The sequence below is a fragment of the Pseudoliparis swirei genome, chromosome 18 (assembly GCF_029220125.1).
Source record: "Pseudoliparis swirei isolate HS2019 ecotype Mariana Trench chromosome 18, NWPU_hadal_v1, whole genome shotgun sequence".
NCBI classification, from domain to species: domain Eukaryota; kingdom Metazoa; phylum Chordata; class Actinopteri; order Perciformes; family Liparidae; genus Pseudoliparis; species Pseudoliparis swirei.
Genome location: NC_079405.1, coordinates 22,458,572 through 22,471,250, shown reverse-complemented (window position 1 = coordinate 22,471,250; position 12,679 = coordinate 22,458,572). Strand labels below are relative to the sequence as shown.

General features: G+C 46.4%; 1 protein-coding gene across 1 annotated transcript in view; it reads left to right on the top strand.

The window, feature by feature from the left end:
* The first annotated feature begins 264 nt into the window (after window positions 1-264).
* Window positions 265-12,679, top strand: part of epha8 (eph receptor A8) — a 97,944-nt gene continuing 85,529 nt past the window's right edge. Inside the window, exon 1 of the mRNA XM_056436813.1 lies at window positions 265-352. Within this exon, the coding sequence (XP_056292788.1) occupies window positions 265-352 (88 nt within the window). The remainder of the gene's footprint in view (window positions 353-12,679) is intronic.

The following is a 12,679-nucleotide window of genomic DNA, read 5'->3' as shown; positions in this document are numbered from 1 at the left end:
GCGAGGGAGCCCGGCAGACTGAAGCGAGCCACAGAGGCAGGCTCTAACTCCAACCCAATGAGCTTGCAGCCCTCACACACACACACACGCTTGCCTCTCTGCCGCCGGCTCTCGCTCCAAACACTGGGACTTGGTAGGAGACGGAGGAGAGGGAGAGGAGAGAGAGAGAGAGAGAGAGAGAGAGGCAGCGAGTGGCAGAGAGGGCGAAGGGAGTAAGAGAGGAGAGAGGCAGAGGGAGACTGGCGGGGTGCAAGGGAGAACACCATGGCTTCAGATCCGGGTCTGGCCGCGATGCTGCTATGGACTATATCACTACAGGCTCTGGGCACTGCAGGAACTCACAGCAACGAAGGTAAGTGTGTGTGTGTGTGTGTGTGTTTGAAAAAATACATCATCTCTGACTTTGACAGCAAAGGGGATTAACTTCATACATGTGGAGCTCCTGGAAAAGCCCAACGCGTGGCACAAACAGACGGACTTAGATGGTGTGTTCGCGTGCGGCAATCCAGAGAGAGGGTGGGGGGGGGGAACGACATCAAAGTTGGCTTCGCAAAGCAACTCAAGGAAACCTGGGTGACGTGTGTGTGTGTGTGTGTTTGCGTGAGAACTCGTTTTGACATCGCTCATATTTGCCCGGGGGTTGCGTGTCGGGCCGCAGCGGACGCCGCATGTGTCTGTTAGACGGCGACGCCAAACGTGAACGCTCTCTGCCGTCCCCGATCCGGGGCGAACGTCTTCTTTCGAGCTCCTTTTCTGACGTGTTTTGGCGTGGGAGTGTGTCGGTGCTCTTGCTGCACAATTTGCTCCCTTATTAAACCCGGCCTGGGTTTGTTTACGTCCCTCCTCTTGTCCTTTATCTTCCCACCACGAGACGGGATACTGTTGTTGTCACTTGTTCAACTAATGACACACACACACACACACACACACCACAAAGTCCTCCAGTGCCTTTCTTTGTGTGTGTGTGTGTGTGTGACATAAGTCTGGTTGAGGGACGGCAGCGATTCGACCTGTTTGGGCCTTCTTCGCAAGTGGGGGGTGGGGGGAGAAAAAAGCAGCGGAAGATGAAGAGGAAAGAAAGAATAGAGAGGGAGATCGGGTGGGATTGCCTCATCAGTGGAGAGGTGAGGGTCAGCGCTCAACCTGTGTTGAAGCTGAGCGAAGTCGAGACGGGAGAGTCGGGCCGCCTCGGGTCGGACGGAGCAGGAGGCGAGACGGGCAGCCCGACGACCCCGCACGACATCGCCGCCCTTTGTTTCCTTCCTTCATCGGCCGCTGCTCCTGTTTTCTAATGCGCTCGCTGACTTCCCCGGCGCCGAGCGTCCTAATCTTCCGCTCCCTCGTTCCAATTCGTCCGATCCCCCCCCCGTGATGGATCGTCGCATATTGTGGAGATTACGCGATTTCCATGTGATTGAGGAAATACCACGCAACCCGCCCAGCCGCCTGTTCTCCGCTTACCGAGTTTAAATATTTGCTTTTTTCCCCTCAGGATTGAATATAAAGCGATCTGAGCATCTGTTTCCAGATGTGTAGAAGAAAAAAAAAGAGTTCCTTGTTTAATGCGTTTTACGGTCCCGTCACGCGCCTGCAGGTCTGAGCGTGTTTCCGCCGCATTGAACTGCCGGAGGGATCGCTGTGTCACGGAAACATAAGCTGCTACTCTAAACTAAATCGCAACAACAAAATCTTTTGTCAGTTTCATCTCTCAATATTTGCTAGAATTAAAAAGGATATTTGTCAGCATGTCCCGTATGAGTATACAAGTACTTAATCAAATGCGTTTAATCCACATTGTGGGGCGCATTTTTAAAAAGCTAATCCATTGAAGCTGCTATATTTGGAGGGTTTATTTCACGCAGATTTTTCTTTGACATTTTGACCTTTTTAATTATGACAGTGCAGCGAGAGACAGACCGGAGAGGGATGTGAGGTTGCTCGGCTGGAATCAAACGACGCGGTACGTCATACCACGATGCTCCTGCAGCTCCATTTTGGGCCAAAATGCTTTACAAAAACTGATAGGGGGTTGTAGATCCCCCTTTAAACAACCATTAGACTGTTGTCACTAAAACCCCAAACCATTTAAATGTTTCTTGTTTTCCTTCTGATAACATGAACTTTTTACAGAACAACACAATATAATGTGTGTCCGACTGAATTGATTGATTTCTATTTACCCTCGGAAACTCACTCGCACTCTACGGAGAAAAGTCATCAGAGAATTGTGAATTTAACAACGATGTTTTGCTCTCATCACGCGCGCTAATTTATCGAAATGAAAAACAAATCCAATGATCTCAAGATCCTGCAAAAATCGCTGATTAGGAGGGGAAGGGGGACATAAATTGTTACAGGGCCAAATAATTAGTTAATGTCTAAATGAGAACGAATGTGTTTTTTAAAGATGATAGAGGCGATAATTTCATTTTGCCTCTTCGCTTTGGGTCCGGCTGCCGTGTGACTCCAGGGCATTGACGAATATTACATGTTTGTAGATGGGGCGACCTTTGGAACGAGCTCAAAATTAAATAGGTGTTAAAACAGGCAACTGCTCGCACATCCATGAAGAGCTCCACCCGACAATACACACACACACACACACACACAGACACACACACACACACAGACAGATGCTGTGTTTGTATATGTTGGACGTAGGAGCAGAAGGCGTGGCCGGCCATTTTGTTTTTGTTCATCTTGTGGGGGACGCAAACACACATGAACCAGGCGGGTTTCCTAAAAAGCTGCACTCAGCCACTTCTCCTCACTGACTCAAGGAGGCTTAGAAATGTGAGTGTTTATATATATCTAGACATAAATATGTATGGTGCGTATTTTATTGTCATCATCGTCACTCAAGCATCTGTCACTCATTTGTTAGCAGAGTGCAGTGTGTGTGCATGTTATATACTGTATGTATGGTAAGGTGGAGGGACAGCTTGATGGACGACCTATAATATTTGTACTTTTCAGAAATGAGTTTTCCTTACAATAGAGACACAGTAAATATTAAAGTTGTTCTAATCCAGAAACAGAAAAAAAAGGATAAGCGGCGGGGATCAGCGAGACCAGCAGGAGATTGCTAATGCTCAATTTACCAGCGTGTTTCATTTGATAATAATAATAATAATAATAATAATATATCCTTTATTTATTCCCGTTGGGAAATCATTCCCTGCATTTGACCCATCCTTAGTTATGAAAGAGCAGAGGGCTGCAGTGAAGATCCCGGGGAGCAAATGGGGGTTCAGTGTCTTGCTCAAGGGCACTTCAACATGCAACTATGGGGAGAGCGGGGCTCGATCTGGGTACCTTGTGGTCCGCATGAGCTACGGCTGACACCAAATTAGCATGGACGTTGTGTAGCATTCTTACACTGTAGTGATAGAGTTCAAACTTCTTTTATTGAATGAATATTTCTTTTTTAAAGCGCTTTCCGATGCATTTTGTCACGCGTCTCCAAAAGCTGTCATGAGCTCGTAAAAATAGTTTTCACCTGTAATCCAAAGTGTTTTTTTTATATTCAATTTAATTTTCAGTCCTTAAGGGAAAGCTTAATCCTTTAGTTTATCTCTAATAATGAAATAAAATAAAATTGGAGATTCATGATTTTCATTGGACGGGGACAATATTGTGAAAAGTTATCAATTTAACTTTAATCTCGCCGAGTTCAACCCACAACATCCATCTGTCTCTTTCCCGATTTTTCCCTTTTTCGTGAAAGTTTTTTTTTTTTAAACAGAGGTTCATGTATTTTCCTTCGAAACAAGGGCAGATTTTAGGATTATACTTTCCTAACTTAATTCCCTGAGAAAAAAAAGGAAGTAGAAGTTGCGAGGAAGCTCTGAACACATCACCACTGCGGTAAAAAAATCCTTAAAAAGTGCAAAAATTATATTTTTCAAGGAAGAAATTCAGAGGGGAAACATTGAATCCGTCGTATATTGAGGGACCAAAAACACCACATTTAGGATGTCGGCACATAATTCTGTATCAGTATGTATTCTGAATAAGTTTGAAACATTCTGATAAATCCACGAAGGCCTAATTAACGAACGGGAGCATGACATGAAGCCCAACTGTAATGTGTGGAGTTTACAATATTTGTTCTAATAATCTGGAAATGGAAGAGGGGATGTGGGGAACCCTAACGGCCATTCCACAACATTCAAATTACAGCTGTTACTCGCGCATTTCACAGAAAAGCTACACTTTCATTTTTATTAAATGTATTGTCACAGTTGGGGGGCGGGGGTCCGGGCCAGGGTCTGGTTGTCAGAATTTGTGACAAAATAAAATGTTTATTAGGGAAAAAAAAGTAACTTTGAATTAAAGCTCGAGTAAAATAAACAAAAGACTTTCAATAACATTTCATACTATTTTATCCTTAATATTTAACATCTAATTTCACATATTACACTTAAACACACACACTTACAGTACCTTGTCTATAGCCCTGTCTATAGCACTGCTATCGTATTAAATTCTTGCACTATGTTGATTGTTGTTGTTTTGTTTGTCTGTCTAATGTACACACCAGCCGCCAAGTCAAATTCTTCGTGTGTCTAACACACGTAGCAAATAAAGGTTTCTGGCTCTGATTCAGATTCTGATACCGTTTAATTATAATAAACCAACCCCGGTTTTAAATACACACACACACACACACACCCACACACACACACATACACGTTATGTGAAGCCTAAACTGCAACTGTTTCAATCCCTCAAAATCCCCCCCACTCGTTATAGGTTGGACACGGAGAAGTTACTGTTGTTCTTCTTCAGTTAGTTTCCAGCCGACGGAGTCGGCGTGGATCGATCACGTCTCGTTTACTTCTCGTGTGCAGTAACTCCCAGTAAATTCCACGGTTGGCATCGATGAAAAAAATTTACTCTCATGTGAAACTGCCAACCTGATTTATAAAAATAAAAAAATGGTACTATATCGTTGCCGCCCTACTTTAACGCTCTGGTTGTGAGTGTGTAAATAATTTCCCCGTATGGAGACGGTGTCCTTCCCCTCCGATCTGCCGGGTCACTGTCCCCAGTTAATCTCCTGAATTTCCCCCATGTGGACAGAGCATTCCTTCAGGTTGAGGTTAGCACGAGGAACATGAAAAGACACATGCAGAGAGCACAACGCGCTGCTAACGAGCAAAAACCGTCGGCGGATGATTATTCCCATATATCTCTGCAGTGGGAGGACGGAGCGGGAACACAGGCACGGAACAACAAATCTTTAAAAAAATATATATTCTTTTCAGATTTTAAGATTTTCACATGTTATTTAGAAGCAACAACATCGCAGGAAAAATGGAATTTAGAGGGTAAAAAGTAAAAAACAAAAAGCAGCGCTGCTGGGAGCTGCATATTTCTACTCTTTGTGCAATAAAAAACAGACAGAATTCATGCCTGTGAAAAAAAAAGTGTTTTGATTTTGAGCGCTGCTCCGGCAGATGCTGCTGTGTGTATTGATCTGTCCTCAGTGAGTCGAGTATATCTGCCGCATGCTTAGAAACATCACATGAGAGGAAAAATACGTAAGAACTGGTTGCTTGGAGAGGAAACCTCTCTGCAAACGATTGAGTTAAAAAAGCATTTAAGCTCTTGCGATAAGTGACAAATTTGCTGAAGAGTGTGCGCCTCACAGTCTTGCTCAAGGACACTTCAGCAGGAAGATATTTCCTTTCCCAGGTCTCACATTTGATCTCTGTACACTTTTTGGTGACTTGTAGAGCTGCCTCTCTCTCTGAACTGTTTGTGACTGTTTCAGTGGATGTATTTGTGGACGTATTTATTGATGTATTTGTAAATGTATATGCGGAAGTATTTGTGGATGTATATCTGGATTTATTTTTTGATATAAATCTTGATGTATTTGTGGACTTACAGTATATATGGATGTATTTCTAGATTTCTACGTGCATGTATATCTTGATGTATTTTTAGATGTATTTGTGGATGTTTATCTGGATGCATTAACCTTTTTAATCGGTGGACAGATGTTTGAATTAAACTAGCGTTTCATTGTAAACACTAGACACAGTGTATCTGATCCTGATGCATAATGATAGGATTGTAATGCCCATACACAATCAAATTAACTAAACTATATCCTGAAGTCTCGTCAAAAATAGACCAACAGCCTCATCAGTCAGTCTGTCAGTGTTTCTTTTACACACACACACACACACACACGCACCCACACCTGTTTTTGTAGCTCTGTTCCTTGCCCATAATAGATAGGAGAGCATTAAGAGGTGTGTGTGTGTGTGCTGCTTTATGCTGAATTTTCACGCACCACTTAATGGTAGAAATATAACAACAATTTAATTTAACTCGGTAAGACTTTGTATCTGTATCTCTTTCAAACATATGTTCGACTGAGATATTTAATGAAAGGCGTGATTCCCTCTTCCCCTCCTCTCCTGAGGTATCCTCTTTAAATGTGCATATGGCACCCGGCCAAGTCAATCGATTCATTAGTCCTACTCTGTGTTGTCGTAATACTTTGAGGAAAAAAAAGTAACGAAATAAAGTCCTAATCTAATGAAATTAAAGAGGCAAACAAATCGACCTGCCCCGCAGTCGGCTGTGCATTGTGTTATTGCTCAGCGCCGCTCCAGATCACGTGTGCCGTAGAGGAACGCAGCCGCGAATTTACTTCTTTGTATCACCGTAAAAAAAAACAATCAAAGCAAAGTCGTGGCTGAGGCGGTCGGGCAATAGATTGCATCTGAGAAGTGGACGTCGTCATGCTGACATCACCCGCTGTCATGATGCATCGAGTCGTCGCCATTTTAGATTACGGCCGTCGCCATGTTGTTTTTTTGCAATCCGATGAACGGAAGTTACCATATTTGGAATGCGGAGGAGTGAAGTAGAGGCGCTGTGTTCAGCTCTGGTAGCGACGGCAACCTGTCAATCATAGTAAGCCCGCCTCAAAGCATACTGGTCTTTACGGTCTAGTCGACTCTAAATGGGACCGTAACGTAATCATTCACAATGTTTACTGAGGCAATAAATCAAGTGAGTCGTCATTATCTCATAGACTTCTATACAATCTGACTCTTTTGTTGCCCCCTGTTGGTCAGAAGAGAGAATGCAGGTTTTAGGACACACCGGCAGAGACTTCCCGCGACAGAACCGGAGGTTGCCGTCGAGGGAGGGCCTGTATGAGCGGCGCCGCGGGAGCGCATTAGAAGACCCAGAGGGGGCGTGAGCCGCTCCCACCCGCTGTCTGCCGGTTCGCCTCAACACAGGTTTTTGTCGGCCGGCCACCAGCCCCCCCCCACCTCCCTCTTCCCCAAGGCACCGGCCTTCATCGAGACATCAGCCTTGTTAGCCAGCTGTCGACAGGAATATAGGAGCAAGCAGATCAATACGGCCGCGACCGCCAGTCCTCCGGCAGCTCGCCAGGCCTCTGAAGAGCAGGAGGCCCTCACTTGACCCCCTTTCCCACCTATTAGCAGGACCTGACGCTGAACTGGCCAGAGTTCAGCGGCCTCTGGGCCCGCCTCCGCTATGCCCTGTGATTGTGTCTGCCTCGTTGGGTAATTCGTGTTTACTCGCTCTGCTAGCATGGTGGGGGGCGGAGGATACTCCACTGTTGTGTGGGTGAAGAAGAAGGGATAGAGATGACAGAGGTGGGCAACGGCTGACAGCCGTGTAACGGGCTGGTTGTTGCGGATGTGTTAGCGCATCCCTCCTGGAGGGAGATCTCTGCGATGTTCTTCATCACGTGGGACTGATGAATGACGGAGATCTGGGCTCTGCAGCAGCAGCAGCAGCCGCCTTCCTCCTCTCCTCTGGTATAGGGGAACACAGCGTGGGAGGGGAAACAAAAGAGATGCTGCGTGATGGAGAGAGAGAACGAGAGAAGGATCGAAGGGGAGAAACAAGGAGACTGCGAGACGGTCGCGAGGGAGGGAACAAAGTGAGACCGAGCGGGGGGGAGGGGGGGGTCGTCTCAAATGAATCTCTTCGATTCGGGCGTCTTTATCAACGCCGGAGCGGCGAGGGCGTCGAGCTGATAATTCGCTCGCTCTCAATTCCCTTCAATCCATTAAAGGATTTAAATGTTCATTAAGTTTAATAGAAGCCCTGCTCAGGTCTGATACGCTCTTGATAAACCTGCCAACCTGTTCCAACAGCTGAAGCTACGAAGAAGCATCTGACTAATAAGGTCAAACTCAAGAGTTTGTGCTCGGCTCACTTTGTTGTTGGACTTTTTTGTTTGTGCATGAAAGCTGTTGAGTTTGTTTAAAAATGGCTGAATATTCTTAATTGTCATCTATGATGTATAACCTCGTGTCCTGACGATGCACTTTAAAAAAAAAATTTAAATGCAGCTTTTATAGAAATAGTTCCCTCTCTAGCATCGCCACCAGCTGGTCGTTTTGAGTTATCATTAATCTTATTTTTGTGTTGGCGTATACGTATTCTGTCTCCATACTATCTCGCAGGCTCAAACGGCACCATATTTTCATGAAATAAATTTGAGAAGTTGAGAATGTTCCGCGATTTGGGTCGCGGCTTGTCATTAAGGGGAAGATGGTGGGTCCCAGAGCCAGACCAGTTGAGAACCACAGGTCTAGAATGAACAGAGCGCTTGCAGGAGGATAGATTCCTCCGGCTGCGGCAGGTGAGCAGCACGCATCATGTGATGTAGAGAGCGCCGAACCTACCGTGATGCAGACTGATGGATGGCACCTGGGGCCTGTTTCCATAAGGAAATAATGCATTTTACACCCTGTAATCTGTCCATATATCACGGATCTGATGTAATTAATATGTGGTGTGGGAGCGGGCGTGTGTGTGTGTGGGGGGGGGGGGGGGGGGGGGGGGCAGGTAGCTCATTTCTCATCTAATGAAAAATCCTGACACGCGTGTGCACACAATCTAAACAGAGGCTCGCACGGACGAATCCACGCGCTCGCTCACAACGCCCACCTCCGTGTGGACGATATTAGAGTGCACGTGAGTCTTAAAGGGACGGTTGTGTTTAAACTGCCTTAAGCTCGTACACCCGGAAGGGAAGTGGCAAAAAATGGTTGTAAAAGTCTGTTTCAATGTCTTGCATCAGGGCCTCCAGCTGTAGTAACCGCAGCCATGAGTGTGAAAAGAAGTGTGTGTGTGCGTGTGTGTGTGTGTGTGTGTGTGGTGTCAAAAACGCCCTCCCCTTGTTTGGAGGACAGGACCGTTTGTGTGGTAAATGAAGCCGTAAAAGAACCTTTGCCTGACCTGACCTCCTGACCTCCACGGGGGGGGGGGGGGGGGGGGGGGGTTACCATCACCGTTTTACAGCAAATTCATCATTAGCCTCAGACACATCCAGAGCACAGGGCGAAACGGGAGGAGAGTATTTCGAGACTCCTCGGTGATGTAATGTCTTCCGGTCGAAACGATTCGCAAAAGGTTCGAAAAAGTTGGATCATTTGAATCCGTACGGTTCGGTGGCTGCCGAGCCATTCTGCCACATTTATTTACTTTATTTAAATGTTATACCTTTAACGCTATTCGGGGCAGCAAATTAAAAGATAAATGGCATCCTGGCAGTATCTGGAAAGTTGCCTGATATTGACTTACAATTAAAGAAGAAAAAAAAGCAATTGTGAAACCTGACAATTGAAATGAAGGCACAATTCTCCCAGACAATCTTTCCAGTGTTTATTGGGATGATTTAGCAGCGGCTAACACACAAACAGAGCCAAAAGCAAAGGAGTCCAAAGTCTTTATTCTCCTCCGTCCGCCTCTGTATTCTGTCCATACTGCTATTCATTCATCGACTGACACTCAAACTAGATTAACAACACCGCCTGTGTATCCCTGCAGCACCGGAGACTGTGATGATATAGGGAGGAGAAGTTTGGGTTGGCTCCGCGCTGCAACTTCCCACTTCCCCCAGTCTGACACGTCCTCCTGTGGGGGAAACAAACACTTTAATGCAGTGGTAGAGGCGGATTATATGGCAACGGACCCCTGGGCACTGACACGCTTAGGGGTCTCACGATACCGCTCCTCATGGACCATGTTACAGTTGTGCAAATGTGTCTCTGTTTATTTCCTGCTGCAGTGCAAATAATGTACCAAAGCAGGGAGGTGTATTACGTCGTCATGACAGCACTCCAATGTGGAGACATTGGTGCCAGTTCCAATAAAGTGAAGGGGGCGGGCGAGGTGCTTCCACACAATTCAACAACAAAAAACATACTTTTTTCTTCAATCGAAAAGTGAGGTTAGGTTATGTTTTGATCGCCGTGTATTTATTTATTTATTTGTATGCGTGTTATTCGCATAACAAAAAAAGTTTAAAACCGAATCGCATGAAATTTGGAGGGATGATTGGTTATTATCCGGGGACCAGTTGATTAGATTTTGGGATCGACCGGGTCAAAGGTCAAGGTCAAGGTCATGAAAAGGTCAACATCTTCTTGAATCGCATGCAATTTGGTGGGATGATTGGTTATTATCCGGGGACCATTTGATTAGATTTTGGGATCAATTGGGTCAAAGGTCAAGGTCATGGATAGGTCAAGATCTTCTTTTTACCATAGCGCGGTCAATTTGTATCCAATTGGCATGCAAATAATGCCAAAATGTTCATAACTCAATGCCCAATCTTGTGATATGCGAAGGTATGCGCTCTACCGAGTGCCCATTCTAGTTTTATGTGTCTTTGTATTGGTTGTGCGTCTCTTTTGCCCCTATTCGTAGTTGCTTTGTCTCTCATTCTGAGTCGCTTCCTGGTTGGCCCAATGTCTCTGGGACAGTTAGTAGGTGGAGGCCACGGGGCCCCCTGACACTCTGGGACCGTTTGGTAATCCATCAATGTGTGGAATGGAAGGAGTTACGCTTTAGAACGGCACCGTGCACCCGAGTTCATGTTGCTGGTGTCCGTTGGCTGCGTGACGGCGTTCATTCAAGCGCACAGCATCAGGACCACAGACAGAAGAAGAGAAAAGTCACATGCATGCGAACACTTAAAAGATGTATGACCTTCGGTAACGAGAGAACAACTCAATCACAAAATCATTATCTACTGTCTTTTAGGGATTACTGGCTTGGCGCCTCCGGCCTGTGTTGTCGTGCTCCTTTCCAGAGGTCTATAGGTCTTGTCTCTGTCTCTGGATTTGATTTATTTTAAGATATTGATGTCCGAGAAATTGCCAGAGTGCAATGTTTGAATTATTCGTAATATTAATGTGGATGAAAAACTTCCAGTTTCAAATGACTTCACTCATTTCTAATTTGAATCTTGAGTTACTGCCCCCGGGTTGTAAACCCATATAACTGTATTAAGCGCGGCCTGGAGGGGCCCGCTGCTTTAATTGACACAACTGGTGTCCTACTCATGGTATGCCGTTTCTCATGTGGCCCACTTTATGATGTCATCCCGTGAATGACCTTGCTCTTTAAGTATGCACACTTCAGAGCAGAAACACTGACGTGACGACCACTGACTGACGATCTAACGATCGCCATTCGTCATGAAGCGCACGCTGGAGATGATGAGGGCTCTGTATGTACCGCCGTGGAAATGATTAAAGGGGCGTCGGCGTGAAATAGAGACATACATGCCGCACGTGGGCTGAGCCGACTGAGAGGGGAGAGCAGTGCAGAGTGTGTGTGTGTGGAGATAAATAATGAATAAAAAGCCATTTTTACTTATTGAGGAGGAAGGTAGAGCGAGAGCCGCGCTCGTATAAAACCCTCAGAGATCTGTGGACTGCGAGGCGAGTCCGTATCGATGAAGTATCACTGGAGTCTCGACTCAACTATTCTCTCTGCTCTCGTTGCCTCTCCGTGCCAGCGCTGCCGACCTCCGCGTGAACTCCCTCTGCCATGAATCAATAAGTCGAGGCGTATTTCGTCTTTGGCTGTTGCACCGGCGGACCAGTGCCGAAGGTCATGGGAGGGCTCTGTCCAGTTCGGCGGGGGTTAAGGACGACAACGAGCCGGATCTCCGCGGCAACCCAGACTCTCTCGTTTCCCCTCTTCTCTCTCGCCACACCCAGTCCTCTCTTTCTCACCTCACCTCTTCTCCTTTACCTGCCCCTATAAATAGCTCTGCACACTTTCCCCCCGCTACGTCTACGTCCCTCTGGAGGTTTTCCCCCGGGGAGGCAAGGCAAGCCTGGGCATCAGCATCCTGCTATTCACTCTCCCCCCCCCCCCCCACACCCACATTCACCCCACCTGGGTAAGGATGAGCCTCTCCTGGCCCTGAGCGTCCTCCACCCTCCATCATGCAGCAAACACTATGTGCCTTGCAGGGAAATGCAAGGCGGGGGTCCCGTGCTCCAAGCCGGGGGGCACCTGCTAAATTATGATACCCAGGTCAGCGTGAACCGAATCGTTTCAGCAGCCGCCCACTCTCTGTCATTGTTTTTTTCAAAGGCGTGAACTTGGGCTTTGTAATGACACATTTAGTTTTTTTATAAAAAGAGCAGTCTCTAGTGCATTGTAGTGCTGACCTAATGGGGGAGGGGGGGTAAAGTTGCGCCGGTTGTGCCCTTCGGTGCCTCATTCCCAGAACAATTCCGGATGCTCCAGCAGTGACAACGATGCGTGCGGTTGCATCTGCAGTGTAAAACAGTACTACGGTCACAGAGACAGCGAATCCACGTATGCGTGTTGCAGTGTCAAGCCATTTACAGCATTGGTGATGTGG